Here is a 21,535-nt window from a genome sequence, read left to right on the forward strand (position 1 = left end):
TATATTTTGAATCCAAACGTAAGGTTGTTTATATATACCAAATTATAAAAAAAAATATGTTGGATGCTCAAAATTTTAAACAAGTTCATAACTATATTTCTATGGATCTTGAATTTTATTAAACTTTAAATCTTAAGTATACAAGTTTAATGTAATTAATTTTGTTTAATATAGATATGATCATGCAACTTTGATGACTCACTAAGTTGATGCTTGACCTTGTACTCTAGCCGAACCAATACCAGGTCCAAGTCTATAAAAAAATCACTTCTAAATTTTTTCTAGACAAAATATATGTCTTTTTCAAGAGAATCTTCCGTTGATTTTTAAATAAGTTTATTAATTATTTCATTCACGCTATTTATTTTTGTCTTCATAATTTTTTTATCTATGAAAATAAAAAATAGATGGTAAAAAATTTACAATAACTTATGTGTCATGTTCAAACAACTAAATTAGATCTTCTTATCCTCATAACTTATAATTTGAAGGAGCACATTTCCATTCCATGTACCAAATCCTTTCTAATTAAGTCTAGAAATCTATCATTTTTTTTTATGAATTCTAGAAATCTATCATTACAAGTATTTCTCTTCATGACTTAAATATGTTTTTAAATTCAGGGTAAGATTGCTTTTGTCTTCTAATTTAAAATTGATCTTTTAAATCATATAATTTGAAAGAAAAAAAATATATATTTTAGCCATTTTGTCTATACATTGTTAGAATGAATGTCTTGAAACAAAAACATTGTCATGAAATTTATAAAACTCAAATTGAAAGTAATGATTTGTCTTTTTTATAACATCCAATGTAATCCTTTATAAGAAAAAAATCCAATATAATCCTTTTTTTCAGTTATTTTTCACCATTTAAGTTTTTTTAAAATATTTTTTACATTAATTATTTTTAGACTAAAATTCTCCTAATTGAAAGAAAGATTGTAATGAAAAATAATTAGAAGAGAGGGAAATTTTTTAATGACAATGGTAATTTTGAAGAATAAATAAATAAATTTAAGACATATTTATTGTCATCAACTAAATCAAATCACTTTGATAAATTCAGATGAATTATATGATTGAGTCTTATAGAAAGGACCAGAGAGAATAATAAGAATACAAAATAAAAATGGATTATCATACAAGTGACTTGTATTTCATTAATTTCATAAAGTAAAATCTTTAAGGACTAAAACATTTTTTTTAAAATTACTAGATCTAAAAATCCAATTTTAAATTTAGGGAACCAAAAACAAACTTAATCTAAATTTAAGGGATTAAAAATATATTTAAATCTTTATTTCCTTCCAAATTTCATTATGTCCATGTTCTTATAATAAAAATTTGTATTTCAAACTCACTTCTAATGCCTTCGAGGTAAAGGTAGTTATGATTAGAAGATATTAGACTAGATTTGATTGTGTAAAAAAGAAAAAAAGAAAAAAAAGAGAATTAAGAAGAAATATTTAAATTAAAATAGAAAAAATAAGATGTGAAACCCACACTATTTTTTTTAAATTTCTTCACGAATAGTATTGTCTTCTCCATAACCAAACACGTTATTAAGAAAAATATATACAACTAGAAATTTAACAGAAGTAGAGGATTAATATTAGAAGTGACCTTTATGTTTTTTTTTTTTTTTTGCACAGCAAAAGATAGTGTATATTATAATTAAGGGTCAGTACTAGATGTACTGAAGTGTACAACATATAGCATAGGCAGTGAAAAACACTGCCCAAATAAGAATGAATACAATGATAGGATATGTTAGCCCCCCTAAGAGAATTCCTCCCTCAAATTAGATGACCAGTGGTTAAAGTGGGTATTAAAATCCTTCTCCATACACCTTAGCCAAGACCAAGTATGGAATAATGCTTCGTCCATGACTTTTTCGGGGATGAAGAGCTGGTTATTGAAGACCATGTTGTTTCTGTGCTTCCAAATGGTCATAGACAGTGTTATCCATAATGCTTCCCATCTTTTGTTTGTGCTTCTTTTCGCATTCCAGTGTGAGAACTGCAAGAAATGATTATTTGGTTCTATGGGGAGAGGACCCACTTTATTAACCCAGCTCATAGCCTCCCACCAAAGGATCCTTGTTTTAGTGCAGCTGAACAGAACATGACTAGTAGTTTCCTCTTCAGATTCACATAAAGGGCAATTATATGAAGGCATCTCCACCTGTCTTCTCAAATTAGCCTTGGTGGGTATCCTATTTTTGAGTAATCTCCATGAAAACGCTGTTGCTCGTGGAGGGATTTGCAAGGACCAAATTATCTTCGATGCACTGTCCTCAAGAACCTCCCTATCAGCCTCCTGCAGCAGTGTATAAGCTGACTTTGTAGAATAAATACCATTAGGGTCAGCTTGCCAAATTAGGGAATCCCTGCTGGACTGAGTAATGTGGACATTTTCAAGCTCAGCCAAGAAAGCTACTATCAGTTGGATTTTATGGTCAAAGAAATGCCTCCTCCATTTTAGCTTCCATTCCCACCTCTCTGCTACCAATTCCCCCATTAGGTTGATTGTAGAAGACTGTTGGCCACTGATTTGATACAAAGTAGGGTATTTCTGTTGGAGAGTCAGATTATCATGCAGCCACTTATCCTTCCAAAAGCTAATTTTATCACCCGATCCCAGCTTCCACTTCAGGTGATTGCAAAATGTGTTGATTTGCTGCTGCTGGAAGACAACCTTGAGATCTTTCCACCAAGGAGAGGCTACATTGTTGTTTCTACCAGAAATCAGTTTCTTTCATCCACCATATTTAGACAATAGAATTTTGGCCCAGAGTTGATTCTGATTATTTGCCAACTCCCACCCCCATTTGGCAAGCAAAGCCTCCTTAAATTTAGTTAAATCTTTGATCCCTAACCCCCCTTTACTCTTAGGTAGACAGACTATGTCCCACCTCACCTAAGGAATCTTGTTGGAGTCTTGGTGACTTCCCCATAAGAAATTCCTTTGAATAGATACAATCTTTTGCACCACATGTTTAGGAATCTTGAAGAAGGACAACAAATAAGTGGGTAAGGCTGTTAAGACTGAATTAATGAGGGTTATTCTACCCCCCATTGATAGATTTCTTTGCTTCCATCTTGCAAACTTGGCCTCAAACTTGCTAATAATAAGCTGCCACACAGACCTGCATTTAGAGCTCACCCCTACAGGAATTCCAAGGTAAGAAAAGGGAAATTCCAATTGACTGCAGTTGAGAAAAGAAGTTGCTTCCCTACACCAGCCTTCAGATTTACCCAGACACCCGAATTGGCTCTTATTGTAGTTTATCTTTAGACCAGAAACCAATTCAAAACATTTCAGGATACACTTTAAAACTCTAACATTATCATTAGTGGCAGCCCCAAAGAACAAGGTGTCATCTGCATATTGAAGTATATTAACTTCCTCTTTTTTCTTTCCCACTTGATAGCTGCTGAAGAGATTTTTTGTTACTGCTGATCTCATCAACCCGGTAAGGCCTTCCACTACTATATTGAATAGCAAAGGTGCAAGGGGATCACCTTGCCTTAAGTCTCTTAGGGACAAATTCCTGAGAAGTACTTCCATTAATTAAAATGGATATTGTTGCTGAATACATACATACATTAATCCATTTCCTCCATCTTTCACAAAAGCTCATCCTCATCAACATATAATCTAGAAAATCCCAAGAAAACGAGTCATATGCCTTTTCAAAATCCACTTAGAAGACCATGCAAGGTTTTTTCCTTAATTTGGCCTCAGCTATAACTTCATTGGCAATCAATACACCATGGAGGATGTGTCTCCCCTTCATAAACGTTGATTGCCTTTCATCAATAAGATGAGACAGCACGAGGGCCAACCTTTTAGCCAGAATTTTGGCCACAATTTTATAGACACATCCAATGAGAGATATGGGTCTATAGTCATTAAGAGATTGAGGGTCTTTGATCTTTGGGATGAGAGCTATAAATGATGCATTGCTGCCTTTTGGAAAGGAGCCATTAATGTAAAACTCATCCATGAACCTTATAAAGTCAAGTTTCAAAGTCTCCCAAAAAAGCTTAATTAAGTTGAAATTTAGTCCATTCGAACCAGGACTTTTATCCCCACCACAATCCCACACAGCTGATTTAATCTCCACTTCTGAAAATCTAGCTACAAGACTTTCCTTTTCTCTTTGAGGAAGAGAAGGAAACTGTACAGCATCTAGGGTTGACCTACTAGTATTCTCCTCAGCAAATCTACTTTTGAAATAGTGGAGAGTTGCATTTTTTACACTGCTAGGATCATGCACCCACACGCCATTTATGAAGAGCCCTTGAATAGCATTTTGTCTCTGATGTGCCATCATTTTCTTCTATTTTCTAAACCCTTTTTGCACCATTTTAATTACTGATTGGTCTTAATTATCAATTAATTAGGCAGTTTTATTATTTGGTCTCATTTAGCTAATTTGATGTTTTTAATCTAATTTCAGGAATTAATGAAACATTGGGCTTAATCCGGATTTTGGTTGTGGACTTGAAGAGGGCAAATAAAGCAGCGCTTACCTTAGTTAATTTTTAACTAGGAAATTTCGCAATTTTATTTTATGTGGTTTAGTGTTTATTTCGTTTTGGGCCAGAGTATTGTAATAAGGCCCAGTGACTTTGAGTGACTCTTTTTAAATAGCAGCCTTGGGATTCGTGAGATGGCATTCTGTTATGCTATTTTATTATTCAGAGCTTTTGTTTTAGGTTTTTACGTTTTTCTGTTCTAAGGCTACTGTTTTCGTTCTTAATGCAATTTTCCATTTTCTGCTTCTAATTACAATTTCGTTCTTGCTTCTTCTTCTACTTTCATTTACGTTTCTGTCTCATTTACATTTCTGTTCATTTACGTTTCTGTTCATTTACATTTCTGCTTCATGTTTCATTTGCGTTTCCTGTTTGAATCTATGGAAGGCTAGTTTTTCTGGTGTTGTTTCCTTTTGAGGACAAAGCCCAACTCTCTTTGAGGTTTTGTTTGTAATGTGGTTTCCTGGCAGTTTTCCCTTCACTAGTTATCCCAAATTCGTGAACATTAATCAGTGCACGCTTCATGTTCGATTAATTGCCTCTGAGCCTAACTTGCGTTCATGCTTAATGGACGAAGGGCTAACTGGTGTATATGGTGCCTAATCACGTATTGACAACCCTAAGTTGATTTTCGCTTAGTAAATTGAAATAGGGTTGGATTAAGTGGTTGACTGTTAGGGACGAATTCTCCATAACCCAGGATAAGTGAATGGCTTCTGAATCAGAGGAAACAACCCGTTTTTAATATTAGTAGTTTCATATTCCAGTTTACTTGTTCTGCTCTTTAATCACAAAACAAACAACCCCCCCCCCCAATCGTTACTGTTACTGTGCAAGTATATTATGAACATTTGGTTTGTCATTGCTCGTTGGGAAACGACCTAGGATCACTTCCTAGTTACTGCATTTTCATGTTTATTTGATTCGGGTACGGCCTCGATCAGTCTCCTTCTATGGTTGATCAATCTGTGGAAATAATTGGAGTTGTTGTCCCCTTCTTTTAACCACCTCACTCTAGCCTTTTGTCTCAACATAGATTCAACTGCATAGGCTGCATTCCAGAGTTGTTCCTGGAGTGATTTCTTAATTTTGACTTCATCTTGAGATAAAATTCTGTTGGAGAGACCATCCTCCAAAGCATTCAGGTCCCTCTTTAGGTTAAGGACTTTTCTAGTACTGATATGACCCTGAGATATACTCCACTGCCTTATTCTCTGTTTGATGAACTTGATTTTCTGTTTCAGAACTAACCCCCCCCCCCCCCCATCCCTAAGGGTGATAATTACCCCATTCAAGTTTCACCAAATTCTGGAACCCTTTATCCTTTAGCCACCAGTCCATAATTCTGAGAGGTTTAGGCCCCCAATCAATGGTTCTAGCCTTCAGAAGGATAGGGCAATGGTCAGAGAAATTCCTTTCCAACACAAATTGGGTAGAATCTGGCCATTGGGACAACCACTCATCAGAGAGTAAGAACCTGTCCAATTTGCTCATGACGCTGCCATTAGGTTTACACCATGTGAATCTTCTCCCAACAGACCTAACCTCCTCTAGAGCCATATCTAAAATCCAGGAGTTAAATTCAGATATGTTGGATGATGTACCCCCTGTCTGAGATGAACTGAGCCTCTCCTGTCGATGCCTTATGGAGTTGAAATCCCCCAAGGCACACCAAAGGCCTTCTTGATAGGATGATTTCAACTGCAGTAACTCAGCCCACTGCTCCCTCTTCCCTTGAAGTTCACAGGGAGCGTATACATTGATAATAAAAACCCTCTTATCCTCTTTAATCCACGTACCTTCCAGCATTATGAAACCTCTCCCCAGCACCCGCCTATCAACCAAGAATGATCCATTATTCCAAATGCATAATAGTCCTCCAGCAGTATTGGAAGAAGGAAGACACTCCCAAGAAGCACTGTTGTCACCCCACAGGTACTGACATAATTTTGCATCAACAGATTCCTTTTTGATTTCTTGAATGCAGAGAACGTCGATGTTGTTTGCCATGGTCAATTTTCTTATGGCTGACCAATTTGACACCACTCCCCAGCCCTCTAGAGTTATAAGACAAAATATTCATGAGGCATTGTCTTCATTTCCCAACACAGCTGCTGATTTTGGAGGATTTTCAGTGTTGTCCATATCAGTCATCAACTTTGCACCATTGCTTTTATCATCTGCGAAAGAAACTCCCAATTCCTTGGCTAAGTTCCTATAAGCATCATCCTTAACCTCCATGTCATTTATATTGAGGATACTTGAAGGGGAAGGGCTTTGATGGAAGTTATGCTGTTTTGGAGACTCCAAAACTTCGTCCGAACCACATGAGGCAGCATTGTGCTTGTGGTTACTGGGTTTTTCTGCAAAGTCCAGTGTCTTTGGATTGATCTGTTTCCCCCTATCCTGAGCCCATTTCTTTGAACACCCCTTTTTTCGGGAGTATACCTGCAGAGCACTTACAGGTTTTTTTCTGCTGGTTAATTTGTTGGTTCGTTGGGGTTGTAGGTCTATGAAGGCCCATATTAGGATTAGGCCCAAATAAGTCCACAGTGGTGTCACGTGACTTATTTAAAAACTCCTCTAGAGGCCCGTTGCTATGTTTTTGAAAATTCTCCCCCACAAGTCCTTGGTCCAAGGCATCTGGCTCCCCTTTTTGGTTCTCCCCTGTGTTGGCCAGAAAACGTTGTGGGATATCTTCCCCTTTTTGCGTAAACTGTCCTTCTGCCCCTGCAAGTTGACTTTCCAATTCCTCGTACTCTGCTACTGGTAAAGTTGGGTTGCATTCTTCAAGGTTTATCTCCTTTCCTTTTTCAGCTCCTGAGTGGCTAATAGCTTTACACAGACCACGTTTCTTTCTACTACGAGTAATACCCAATGGGCTACAGGTACCGGTTTGACCATTGGATTTTACCAAGCTTTGCCAGAATGTGTTGTCACCGTGCATTACGAAGGTGGTAGAAGGCAGTGAATTATCGATCGGCCACGATTGCAAGGTGCCGGTGTCATCACTGTTGGAAAGGATTTCCTCCGATGACCCCCAAACACTCTGATGGTGCCTTGTGCATACTATCCCCGCGTTGCAATTCTCCTCTACGATTGAAATTTTGTGGGCGTCGCCATCTATATGGGCTATGACTATGTGCTCTACTGTCGGCGTCCATGGGGTTCTGACCAGAACCCGAGCTCTATCAAGCCTTTGCATGTCTTCGAAATTGTCGTCAACTTTGACCAAATCGCCCACTTCAGCCACTATTTTGCGCAGTTGATCAGTACTCCATGCCACTAAGGGGATACCCCAGCATTGCACTCAAATCAACCTGATGTCTGGTTTGGTCTTCGGGTTCCATTTCTCCAAGCCGTAAAACGCAGATGTGCCATGATTGGTTTCTTCCTTAATCAAGTCTTGGGCCTTTGTATCAGAGAGCCCGATAAGGAGAACCAAGTCATCTCCAAGGTATTTCGGCGATACTTCTGAGCCAAGGGTCCACGAGAGTTCGTCCTCAACTCGTTCGAACACCTGTTGTCTCTTCAGTCTTCCTACCCAGGTATCTGCATATCTTTTCTTCGTCTCCTCCGAAATCTCAAGTGTGATGGAAGAATGGGTTCTCCCATGTGTCGTCGTCAAGGAGGAGGTACCGCTTCTTCTTTCCTTGTTCTCTGCGTGTGAAATGACAACCTCCGCATACGATCTCTTTGTGTTTTGCTCTGCTGCCACGTTGCACCTCGGATTATCACCCTCCTTATGCCCCCTTTGTTTGGCTGCGGTTAGTTCTTTTTCCTCCTTTCCTCTCCCATACTTTGGGATGTTCAAGTGCAATTTGAAGCCCCCAACGATCATGTTATCTAATTTTCTTTCCATGTAGCTCGCGTTTGAGACTCCTTTGTATCTCACGAACCCATACCTCCTTCCTTCTTTGTTTCGGTGTTTAGGGATGAAAATTTCCCTCACGTCCCCCATCTGCTTGAAATGGTACCACAGCTCCTTCTCCGATGTGTCCTCCGGAAATCTAGTGAAGTAAAATGTCATGACGTCAGGTCTGTCACGCCAGTTTACTTGATAGTGGTTGCGTTGTTGTCCAGTCCTTCGTTGTCGCTGTCCGCCATAGTGTTGTCCGAGGCCCTCCGTCGGGTGCTGCCATCCACGCTGTCTCTCTCTCTTTCGGTTCCTCACAGTTATCCACTCTCGATCCCTGACTGAGTCTCTCTCAGTGTTTCTCTCGCACTCTCTGACTCGTTCTCTCTGTCTCTCATTCTCTCTCTATCTCTCGTTCTCTCTCTCTCATTCTCTCTCTCATGCTGGCTACTCTCTCTTTTCAGTGACATTTATGTTTTATCATGACAAGTGAAACTTCAAGGACAATTTTTTTGTTGGACAAGAATCTAACACCTTGTTTTTATTAAATCTCTAATTGACTTTAGAGTTAGAGATAGAGAATCTTGCACAAAAATTTAGACTGATTCATTCTCTACCATTGAGAGCTTAATCCAGTCCGTAGCTAACAGTTGAGATTTTTACTATTATTTCTAATTCTTTACAAGAATTGCACAAATAGTATCAACCATTGATTCTAACCTTCAAAAGACTCCATACCCTATACAAAATTCCAAAAGCCCACACAAGAAATTGGAAAAAAAACTACTTACACACAAGAGAGAACCTATCTCAAATCACAAAAACTTACGGTTTAGGAAGATATCATCTGAGTAATCTGAAAAACATAAAGCCTAACGAGAAAACCAATGAGAACTCCATTTATTCAATGAGTAAATTTATTGACTTTTTAATAAGTAATTTAAAAGTCAAACCAAAGATGATATTTAATTAACTGGCAGTGTAAATTTAAGAGATAAATTAAAATTCTTAAAAAATGCTAAAATTTAAAGTTAGAATATATGATTTATAATTGATTTTTTTTAATATAATGTAAATTTTTTGGTTAAGCAAAGTAAAGACAATATTATTAATAAAAAATCAAAGAACAAGTTGTGCCTCAATTGTGACATTACAAGATTCTTAATTAAATGATCAGTTTTTACTTTTCTAGTACTTGTAATACAACAGAGATTGAAATAGCATTCTTTTGCTACATTTGACTGTATCACGTAATTAGCTTACTTATAATTTATAATTTGTTGAGAACATTATTCTTTCAGACTTTCACACGTAATTTACACAAATTTTAAGGGGGAAAAAGATTTACCTCATTTCATGAATATATAAATTTTAATGAACACAATTTATTTTAATGTACAAGAGACTATATAATAAAAAATCTGAGATGGAGGGGAAATATACTACATAAAAAATATCATAATAATATTTGACAAAAATTAACAGTATTAATTAACTTTTAAAGTCTTAAAAATTATTAATATCTTTAAAAAAAATACATAAGCCAAGGTTACAACCTGGTTTGATATTGTAAAGTTTCAGCATAATTTATTTGATATAAAGTTGTTGAAAGTTTCTCCTAATCATGGGCCAGTTGATGCAGAATGATGCAGAAGTATAATCTATTCTAGTGAAAGAAATATAACTACTGCATGCTGAGTCAAATATTGCTATATCTAGCCCAAGGCTACAGTGTTCCTTCAAGCAGAAGAATCCACTGTGAAATTCGATCATGACCTTGTCTCCTTTCCTTATCAAAACACTATCTCCTTTTTAACCAAAGAAATCAGATATTGCACATACACATTCCAGAAAAATACTATTGCTAGCAATCAATAAAAACTGCTACCAAAATTATGCTAATTATAATATCTAATGAATGCCAGGACTCAGACCAACATGATGTTAGCCCTGGAAAAAAAGAAATTATCTCATGACTTAACTGTGCAGCAATTCAACAGCAGCAGCAACCACTCCCTTTCCTTCAGACGAAACATCAAATCCTGGTTCTTCAATTTTTCTGTTCAGAAGCTTGTCAAGCTCCCCACGCAATTTCTGCATGTCCCATTACCATGACATTGTTAGGCTCATGCATGGCTTAAAACAGGATTAGGCTCTTCTAAAGTGAGGGGAGTGCACTTTAGAGTTTGATTTCGTCATGTTTAACAATTGTGAGTGCACTTCCTCGCTTTGAAGGAGCCACATCCTTTAAAACAAGTTATAAAGACAAAGCATAGGTTTGCTGGGAAAGGACAGAGGGAACATTACCCTTATTAACTCAATGACACTTTTTGAAGCAGAGAAATGAAGGTAACCTCCAAGCATGTCAATGCCCTCACCACTTTTGCTAGGGACAAGATTACCACCAAACAGAAGTAGGGCATAATCTGAAATGTTGGTAGAGTCTCTAATATAGATGCTGGTTGTTTTCACCTTTTCACTATACACCATGTAGGGAAGAGGGAAGAGATGAACCCCAGCATTAACAGAAGCCGGATGGATGTCAACCTTCCCTACTTCTTTAGTGTAGAATGCTGTCCGTTTTCCTCTTCTTTTGCACTGCACAACGTTAGGGTAGAGCCCAGCACAAAGAATTGCACAAACCATCTCCAAATCATGACTATACTGGTTGTAAGCCTGCAAAGACAAATTATGCTTCATAACTACTCTCCTAGTACTTATTCAGAATTTAGCCATAAGCTATACTTGCTTTTACTTTCAGAAGAGAGGGAAACTAAATTGGGGGAAAGATGGGAAGTATTTTTTCTGTTGAAAAGAAAAGCAATTGGGGCTAGGGGCTTACAGTAGCACCCCTGGACTTGTCAACAAATCCGATGTCAGATAATAAATTGAGAAACTGCATTCTCATATCGTCAATCAACCGCAAGGTTGCAAGGGATAGGAAATTATCCCAACCAAATTGTTTTTCGTTCCCACTTCGCTTTGCCTCCTTCCATCCTTCAAAAGCTTTGAGAAGGGCTAAGTGATCACTGAAATGAAAATATATTTATAATTGAGCACTAGCTTGATCAATGCAGTAAAATTTGAATGAACACCACCAGGGAAGGAACATTTTCTTGAATATCAACAACTAACCTGCAAGAATCACCTGCAAAAGATTGTTTTGCTGCATCGGCTTCCTCTTTTCTGTTTATGGGTAAGACAAATGGGTTGCGGTATGCAAGAGCAGCAGCAATAGTTAAGGCAGGATTTAGGCACTGAAATATAGAGCCCATGAGAAGCATCTTCCCTATATTTGGGTCCAAAGGTATGTTACAAAGATGCCGACCTGCAAGTATCAAATTAGCTCAGCCTCAGATAACATCCAAAAATCTAAACTCAATAGCTTAAGGAGACAAACATATTCAGCATAATATACCCAGTGGAGTGAGCTCCTCCTGTTCATCTAACGCCCCAATTGTTTTGAGAAGTTCAATAGCATTCTTAACAGCTAAAGGATCTGGTGGCTGAAGTGCCTTTTCTAAAAATGATCCTACAGTCCCAAGCTGCAAACTTTTAATATGAAGGCACAACTCTTGCAAAGGTGTTCGGAGGATTTCAGCTAACTGATATTGAGGCATTGCATCATGGATCAGTTTTGGATACAACCTATAGCAAACTCCAGGTTGCACTCGACCAGCACGACCACGTCTCTGAAAAAGTATATTCATTAGTGGGAGTAAAATGCATGTTACTCTCTGTCTTTTATCTTAGAAAATGGGGAAGGGAGGGGAGCAGGGGGATTAGAGTCAAACACAATGTTTGGCAACTAAGGGATTCGGCAGTAACAGAAAGCTCAGCTTCTGAAGAGTCACATGTTTAATAAAAGCAATAAACCTCATGTTGTGAAAAACCATGTTCAACTTCAATACCTGATGAGCTGAAGCCTTTGAAATCCACGATGGCAACAAGCAAGCAAGCTTATTTAGAGCATCATAGCTGGTCTCCTTTGCTTTGCCACAGTCTATGACATACACAACGTCATCTATGGTGATGCTACTCTCAGCAATATTTGTTGCTAGCACAATTTTTCTACAACAGAAAAATAACAATCAAAACATAGATGCTAAAATGATGAGAAAATCAAATATATATGAGCAAAATACCCCTCATCTTTACTGATCATCTGATATATATTAGAATAAAGCAAAAAGTCACTTGACACGGTCAATACAGTAAACCGCGACACAAGTAGAAGAAAGACCGTTATAAGAAGTTAGGTTTTCAAGAGTTTAGACTATGCAGGGCACCTAAAATGGACTTAGCTCCTGGCTCCAATTAATAAGTGGTTATTGAATAGCTAATTTTCGTGATTATTTTTAAAAAAAAAGAACAGACACACCATCTGACAACTGTTAAATTCTGCAAATTATCACTAATGAACAAAAGTATTCAGCATCTATTGCAGCCTTTCTCCAAATTAATATATTTCAAAGACAATTTAAATTCCTTGCCAACCTTGGCCTTTTTTATGAAAACAAAAAAAAAAAAAAATGCTTTGTACTGGATGCTAACTTGCTAAGCTACTTTGGAATGTTAGTAAGTTAGCAATGGTACACAGTTTATACAGGGAAAATCCCCGAAAATAAAACCAAGTAAACTAGATCAACTAGTTTCCATTCACCAGATCCCCAATCCAGGTCCAACATGTTGGATTTGAGTTCTGGCTCAATCTTTATTCTTTATCCCATTTATATATAGAGCTTGTCAACTTTCTACTCATAAAGACATAAACTTCTCCAAACATATTTCCAAAACAAACCATCAATGATGAAATTGGCAAATGAAACACACTTGCCTCTTGTTAGGGGGAGGACGGTCAAATATTTCACATTGGTTGACAGTAGGCATTGAGCCATGTAAAGGAAGGATTAAAAACTTGCTAGAGTCTCCAACTAAGTTATTTCCTTTTAGTTTGTCAAGCAGCTTAGAAATTTCATCCCAGCCAGTGAGAAATACAAGAATTGCTCCACCAGCTTCATTCCGACATATATACTCAATTGTTGCCTCTACCTGAAAACATCATAGTAACTAAAATGAAACAGGCACACTTCAAAAAGGATTTGAATCATCATGAGGAACAGTAATCAGGAAAATATTGAGCTAACTGACTAAACAAATTCATGAAATTTCAGTAAAGACATACAGCCACGTATGTACGGAAAAATAAGGCAACATTAGCAACAGAGAACACTGTCACTGAATGCACAATTCATTGGCAAGAGGGAAGTCAAGTAGAAGATTGTTAGAATACTAATCTAGATTCATTAGCACATTTTAGAAGATCAGTCAACTGTAGCATATGATTGTAGTTAATAGCTGTTAATTATCTCTGAAGTTAGGCCTTCTCAGCTCCTGCAACACAATTGTTGAAAATAAGTATACAATTATACATAAGAAACTTATTGTATAAATAAGATGAACTATACAACACAATTCTCCCAAATGCTTCCTGTTTCAACAAACTTTTACACTAGCAGATAAATTAAATTTATGAAATACAGATTAATCTGCCAAAATAAAGTGCATACACATACCAAACCCAAATCAATCTGCGAGCCTGACCAAGCTTCAAGAGATTTTCTAACACCCAAGCTGTAATTTTTGTAATTAGTATCTACATCAATATCCTGAAACAACAAAGAGAGATGTATGAGCATTTTATATACATTAAGTGACAATAGGAAGAGGTGAGCCAATTAGTAACAGAAGCAGGTAGCACATATCACTAATTTAAAAGACAAGTAAATGTTTAATTTGCCAGGAAGATTAGGCCCCTAAATTCTAGACAAATTTTCATCAAGTTTTAGTTGTTTTTTTTTCTTTTTGATAAATTTTTCATTAGAATGATGAGAGATGCATTACATAGGAAAGGGGGCATTATAATTAACTGCCAACAAGACATCAAAGAAGTACATCCCAAAACAAGAATATGACCCAACTAACATCGACCAATTGAAGCAAATTGTCAGTTGTCAAATTTCATCCCTCGATATTAACAGGAAGAATCTCTTGGGAAGTTGCCAACTGGCTTTCAACAACAATTAGGAACTGCTTGTAGTTCAACAAATTTGACATTTATAAGATTTTAAAGACATGAATTGATGGGTCAAATATACATGCCTCAAACATTTCAGTCAAAGGATCCTTCTTTGAATCCTGTTGTTTCCTTCTCCTTGAATTCCCCTCAAAATTGTCAAAATCTGACTTGATGCTGTATCGAGTTTTCTCCAACACATCTTCTAGGAAGTGCTCTGCCACAGGGTAAGTAAATCCCTGACACATGTCCAAATATAATTAAAAAACAGAAATACTTTATTTGCATTGAAATCCACAAATTTAAATTGATAATGTGAAATATAAAATAATTCATACCGGTATGTGCATTGTTGGGGCATTGGCAAAGTATTTAGAGAACATATCAGCATTAATGGTGGCACTCATCAGAATGAGACGCAAATCTGGACGCCTTGGAAGAAGGTCACGTAAAATTATAATTAAAAAGTCTTCATTCATGCCTCTTTCATGAATTTCGTCCACCAGCAAATGACTAACACCTATCAAGTCTGGGTCTTGTACCTATTTAACAACAAAGACAATAAAAACAAGGCCACTAGTTGCTAGGAAGAATATAAGAAAATTTCATATACGGATACAAAATTCTCAACTATATATTTTTCCTCTTTCCAATTAAAAATAGAAATTAAGTTATGGACCAATCTTGTAATCACCTAACTATTCTATCCTCTCCTCACAGTATGAATTTTATGTTCAATACAAGCACCAGTGACAATCTGCAAGCAGAAACAGTCCCAAAAACATAAACTAGGTGAAGGCTCACATTTAGTTTTATAAATTTATATCAAACACATCTGATCACACGAGCATTTAGGACTAAAAACAGCACAAACTAACCTTATATTGAAATTCATTTTTCTTTTATTTGGAATATTGGGGACAAGAAACAATTTTCTGACCATTATACCACGTCATCACCAACTCTCACAAAATTCAAAAGCATACGCTATTAGAAGATGGCTCATAAATGGTTTTATATTTACTATATGTATGAGACAAGCAACCTCCCCTGACCCCCCTTTTTCTCCCCCTGTGCCAAAGAAAAAACTTAGGAAAAATAGCATAGGGAACATCAAAACCTCAGACAAATACCAATGAGTGGCAATAGAAGAAAGACCGAAACATAAACAAGTTTAGACAGGAACTGGAGTCTAAAAAACAGGAGACTTTCAGTTTGAGAGGAATCTAATATTACCAACTGCCGAAGTAATACACCAGTGGTGCAGAAAAGAAGGCGTGTTTCTGCAGAACGTTTTGATTCAAGACGGATTTGGTATCCAACTGCTTCTCCGAGACTCTCACCTCTTTCAGCAGATATTCGAGCTGCAACAGAAATTGCAGATACTCGACGAGGCTGAGTACAAATTATGTTGCAATCAGCTCCGCGCAAACACGATATTTCTTCTTCTAGAATGAATTGTGGCAACTGTGTTGTTTTACCACAGCCCGTCTCTCCTGAAACTACTAATACCTGTGCAAACACAAGCCAAATTTTACGCTGTTGCAAAATCAAAGATATAACTATAACCAATAATGATTGCAATTGATGATAATTCAGAAACAGTCATAAACAATGTAGGAAAAGAAGTCCAAACAGACAATATATCATCCATATTCACAATGGACTCCACCCATAGATCTAGCAATAAAGTTTGCCCTTTCTTACTTCCATGAAGATCTATAGATATTATTTTTTACAAACTTATTATGAATCAAGTCAATAAACTATGATAAATAAGCCACTTTAGTCACAATAGATAGAAATATCTGCCCACCTGATTTTCTTGAACAGCTTTCAGAAACTCAGACTTCATTTTAAATGCAGGAAGCTTCTCCCTAAATGATTTCATTTCCTTCAAACTATCACTTGCCTGCACATAAATAATATCCCATCCTGATGTAAGTTTAAAATAAAGCAGTCAAGTAATTGGCACAAATGATGCAAACAGATGATATCAGATTATGGTAAAATTACTGACAAATACTTAGGTACCTGTACAAGTTCTTGCCCTTCCTTGAGTGCAACACTAAGTTTCTCCTTAGAAGAATCAGCCTGTCGTGAAGAAACAGATTTTATAGTGGCTGCAGATTGTTTATGTCCAAGGTCAGCTGATACAGAAGGCAAACTAGATGGTGCTGCCCCCGTTGATTGTGAGCTATTCAAAAGATTTCCTACTCTTCTCTCAATGTCTGTGGACATTTTAATCTGCCGAAAACTTAAAATAGTTACCACATTTCTACATGCGGCAAGAAATAAGTAATCAAACATTGAAATAGGATAGATATACTCCACCTCCTTCTGTGTTGATCCATGACGCTCATCAAGATCTGCACGATAATCAGGCAATGGAACCTTGCTAATGACGAGAACCTTCCCCTTACTATAAGCATGGCTTTCTTTGCCCAAGTACAAATAAAACCATTAAGATGTTAGTTATAAAAAATCAGATTAAGCTCAACATGTTCATGAGTACTGCTAATCTATGCGCAGTATGTAGCATATTCTATGCCAGAAATGATTATTTCCACAAATTCAATTGCAGTTAGGAATTTAGAAAGTTATGTTACTCATTGCAGTTGCCCAGCCCCTACTTCTAGATAACATAATACTGCTAGCAGAAGAACAATATAAAACTTAGGTTAGTCAAAACATTGCCCAGACCAAGTACAGCATTGAAACAAATCCAAGCCAAACAATGTTTGCTGTTCCATTTGGTTCAGTGCACATTACAGCAACAAAAGAATGTCCATACCACAGTTAGGGAGGAAAAATCTAGCCAATAGTTTATATTTAAATATAATATATTTACCCAAGAGCTAGTGGCACCAAGTCCTTTTGTGGACTACTTGATCCCAGTGTCAAATCCCAGCCAGGCCACTTTTACATGCATTTTAGCCTATAATCACCATCCTCAATTTCCACACCAGTTCATTTCACTGACCTTTCCAACCAATTATCACATAAACAGGACCTTTATTTTAATGTTTGTTTATCTAAGTTGCTACAGCTGAAACTGTATAAAGAAAATCTGCAACTTGAGAAACTAAAAATCTATGATTCATATTGTTGTTAATTGATGTGATCTGTACAGAACTTTGTTGTTTTTGATTTATTGTTGAGTGTAAATCATAGCAAAAGAAATTTAGATTGTTATCTAATATATACTGTCATGTTAACACAATTGACAGATGGATGTGTGTTCATACAAGAAAAGATAGAATATGGAATGGCATTACCTATACAAGAGAAGATTGGTGTAGCACCCATTGAGGATAAGATGACAAAATTGGCTAAGGTGGTTTGGCAATGTACAAAGAAGGCCACAAGAGGCGCTAGTTAAAAGAGTAGATTGAATGATTTTTAGCCCCAGAAAAAGGAGGGATATCGAAAAGGATGTTGGAGGACATCATCAAGGAAAATCTTAGACTTAATAATATTTCTGAAACTTTGGTTTTTCACCGTGCCAAATGGCATTGTGTGAACTCATGACTTGGCTAATTCACAGAATGTGCAGTATGGTTTGGTTCAAGCCTAATCCTCAAAAAGACCTAAACTTGAACACCCCTAATTCACACATCAGCACTAATGCAAAATCAAAGCAAACTACAACCAAACACTTTGCAAAGCGGAATCAAACATTAGCCAAAGAAAAGGGAAACCGATAGAAAAAACAAACTAAACTTTGTTTCAAGTGATATTCGGAAAAAGAAAAAACATCATATTAGGACAACAAATAAATTTGGCACAGTGAAGAGTTCTTTCACAAGGAAAATGATGAATCACAATTCACAAAAAACAACTTTTTTCCCACAAGGCACATGAGGAAATAACAACAAATTAAAAATATAGTTTGTCTTACGTGTGCATGTATGCAGTCATAATCCCAATCAACCATTGATTTTCTTATCAGTAATGATACATGAACCTAGTTGACACTCTTAATTTCTCTATCTCTCTTTTTGTCACATCATATCACCTATTATATATCCTCTTTTCTCTCTTCTATCTCTATATCTCTCAATATGTAAATAATAGGACAGGTGTCCATGCACCATTTTCCTTTTCTTATCAATGATTGCACCTTCTTGTTTCTCTCCCTCCAAACCGAGGAAAATATGGTAAAACATCATATATACAATTGGAAGCATAGTCCTAACTAACTATCTAGTTGAATGATGAAGCAGTTAAAAGTATTTAGTGAACATACAAGTAGAGCTCATGCTGATAGGCCATATCAGCTAGGGTTTTCTGGTCTGCAATACTAAAGTTACGCTTAATCACCATCTCCTGCTCCCCTCCTCTCTTCATCTTCTCTATCTTATCCCACCACTCATTCTCATCCAACACCTCCTTCTGCAAAAAAATTTATAAAATTATTCAAAATATTGTAACAAAAAGAATCAAAATATCAACCAAAGTCACCACAGAACATGCAGTGGCAGTGCACATTATCAAACACACGAAAGAAAGAAAAAAACTTAAATAGTTTCCTTGTGTCATTCTCCTATCAGAATTAGAGTTTCATCTCGATAATCCACATAATAAAAGTTCGCGTTAAAGGATTATACAAGTGAAACTTCAATTCTAATTGAAGAACAACACATCCAGAAGCAACTAAAGAACTATATCTAAGTTTTTTTGCCAAAAGAAATTACTACTTCTACTACTACTACTAATAATAAGCTATGTACATTGACAAAATTTAAATTATTTATTTTGTTTTGAACTTTGCATTTGAATTTACCTCCGCTTGTTGTTGCCTCAGGCGCTCGGCGCGCCAGACAGGGTCCCACCACCTCTGCTCGCCGCGTCCTCCGCCGCCGCCGCGTCCTCCGCCGCCTCCACGGCGTCCTCCGCCGCGACCGGCGGAGGAGGAGGCACCCCTGCGGCCGCCTCCCTGGTAGTTGGGGCGGTAGGCCATGACGGGGGAGGAGATTCGAAGGTCTGTGGGGAAAAGTTTGGATGCGGGCGGGTGTAGGAAGGTGAGAGTGAGGCGATGGTGGGCGGTGTAGAAAGTAGGGCGGAAGAGGCAGCGAGGCATTTATAGGAGGGACCGCGGGAAGTGGAAGCACATACACGAGTGCGAGTTGCAACGTGTGGGGGTGCCAATCTCTAGCGTGCGAAGGAGAAATTGAGTTTGATGGATGTGAAACTTAGATGTGCCGTCTGATTTAGTTGTCCTTAATCCAATGGTGTATTTTGGGTTCATTCGATGATATATTTGTAATAAAATAAATACCACATGTAACTTATCTGGACGACATGTGTGCATACATATATTTACTCGTTCCCCTAAATGTTATAGTAGTGGCCGCCCAAAAGTAATTGTCCCAAATTGACAATTTGATTTTTTTTCATTTAATTTGTGCTCTAACATTCGAAATTCATCCCCTTATCGTCATAGTTATTTTTATGTCTCTCATTCGAACAGCACATACGAGAAGAATCCCAGTGGGAGGCTAGGAGTTTGATATCAAGTTTTACACTATTGTCTTGTTTGCACCTTCTATTTTGTTTGTACCATCGCCTTCGTTTTTCACTTAATGTATACACACCTCTCATCTCTCGGTTCATAATTAATGTTTTCAAATGATTTTCGTAGTGATTGATTGCACTTGTTATGTTCATCAGCAATATACATATTGTTTCATTAACGATGAAGTTGTATATTGAATGGATTTCCCATGCTAGATCTAATTGTGTAATTTTAGTGTTTTTAAAGGAAATTTTGAATGTGGAAAGTTTATTCTTTTTTTACTTTTTTGGTTGTTTAATTTGTTTAATATCATCAATAATTTGTTAATCTATGCATATATAAAAGGAAGAACATTAAATAAGAGATAATTCAAATGATGGGAAATTTGAGGAGGTTGATATAGAGGATGATTTTTTGGAGGATGATGGGTTTGGTAAGCAAGATGTAGAAGATGTGTTGTTTTTGGAGGAGGGGCTAGATGATAATGAATGTTTTGAGAATGATGTTTTGGATGATTATGAGTTAGATGATGAAGAAGGTTGCGACAATGAGGTTTCGGATGAAGAGGGTTATGATGAAACTGTTTTGGAAGACGATGTAGAATATGTTGTAGAAAGAAATGATGAATCCTTTGATGATTAATGGTACTTTTGATATTTTGGAGTAGTAATTAATTTTTTTTTCTATTGAGGATATTGCAAGGCTAAATTTTGTTGATCTTGATGTTGCTTATGAATTTTATAAGTGGTATGCACGAGCCAATGAATTTTCTATTTGAAAAAGTCATCTCTCATAAACAAGAAGGGGGAGATGTTGCAACAAATATATGTTTGTTCAAGGGAAGGTTATAGACAAGACAAATGATCGAGTCCACGAAAAAGGAAGTATGAACATAAGAATTTCACTCGATGTGGATGTAAGGCATATATTTGTGTTCATGTGAATGAGTTGACTGGGCGTTGGTATGTCTTTGTCTTTAGTGGTCGTCATAAGCATAAGTTGTTGAATGAGCAAGATTGTGGACTGCTTCCAGGTCATAGGAAAATTAGTGCAACATATATTATGCAAATTGAAAATTATAGGAAAGTTGACATTAGACCACCGCACATATATGTCTCATTGGCCCAAACTTTCGGGGGTTATAATAAGGTGGGATATGTTGGAAAAGATATCTATAACCATTTTTGCAAACAAAGGTGAGAACAATCATCAAATGTTAATAAGGCTTTGAACTACTTTCGCCAATTGTGTTTAAAAGATCCTATAATGGTTGTTGCTTATAATGTAGATGTTGAAAAGAGATTGCAACACCTATTTTGGTGTGATGTGGAGAGTCGAATGAATTATGTTATTTTTGGAGATGTTTTAGCGTTCAATGTAAATTATAGGAAGAATAAATACAATTGTCATATAGTTGTTTTTTCGGGTGTTAATCATCACAATAACACCACAATGTTTGTTATTGCTTTGGTTACCAATGAGATTGAGGAAATATATGTGTGGCTTTTAGAACAATTTCTAAAAGCAATGAAAGAAACA

General features: G+C 36.7%; 2 protein-coding genes across 3 annotated transcripts; both read right to left on the reverse strand.

Annotated features, from left to right (window-relative positions):
• Positions 1 to 1,781: 1,781 nt before the first annotated feature.
• On the reverse strand, positions 1,782 to 3,572 carry LOC114371346. Its single transcript, XM_028328812.1, has 2 exons — positions 3,151 to 3,572; positions 1,782 to 2,739 (listed from the first exon to the last, which is right to left on the reverse strand). Exons 1-2 carry the CDS (start codon positions 3,570 to 3,572, stop codon positions 1,782 to 1,784), a joined length of 1,380 nt encoding a protein of 459 aa, XP_028184613.1.
• A 6,390-nt stretch (positions 3,573 to 9,962) lies between these two features.
• On the reverse strand, positions 9,963 to 19,633 carry LOC114370813 (DExH-box ATP-dependent RNA helicase DExH1-like). 2 transcript variants are annotated; one of them, XM_028328201.1, is made up of 16 exons: positions 19,265 to 19,633; positions 18,728 to 18,873; positions 16,813 to 16,912; positions 16,513 to 16,725; positions 16,295 to 16,390; positions 15,715 to 15,990; positions 14,817 to 15,020; positions 14,565 to 14,717; positions 13,979 to 14,071; positions 13,240 to 13,454; positions 12,314 to 12,473; positions 11,821 to 12,094; positions 11,538 to 11,730; positions 11,245 to 11,431; positions 10,710 to 11,078; positions 9,963 to 10,496 (listed from the first exon to the last, which is right to left on the reverse strand). In XM_028328201.1, the coding sequence occupies exons 1-16, from the start codon at positions 19,559 to 19,561 to the stop codon at positions 10,380 to 10,382; spliced, it is 3,093 nt and encodes a 1,030-aa protein (XP_028184002.1). In that variant the 5' UTR covers positions 19,562 to 19,633; the 3' UTR covers positions 9,963 to 10,379. The 2 variants fall into 2 exon arrangements, with proteins under 2 accessions (XP_028184002.1, XP_028184003.1); XM_028328202.1 differs by lacking the exon at positions 19,265 to 19,633 and having other exon boundaries at positions 16,813 to 16,916; positions 18,728 to 18,858.
• Positions 19,634 to 21,535: the final 1,902 nt, after the last annotated feature.

Source organism: Glycine soja, chromosome 10 (genome assembly GCF_004193775.1).
Source record: "Glycine soja cultivar W05 chromosome 10, ASM419377v2, whole genome shotgun sequence".
NCBI classification, from domain to species: Eukaryota; Viridiplantae; Streptophyta; class Magnoliopsida; order Fabales; family Fabaceae; genus Glycine; species Glycine soja.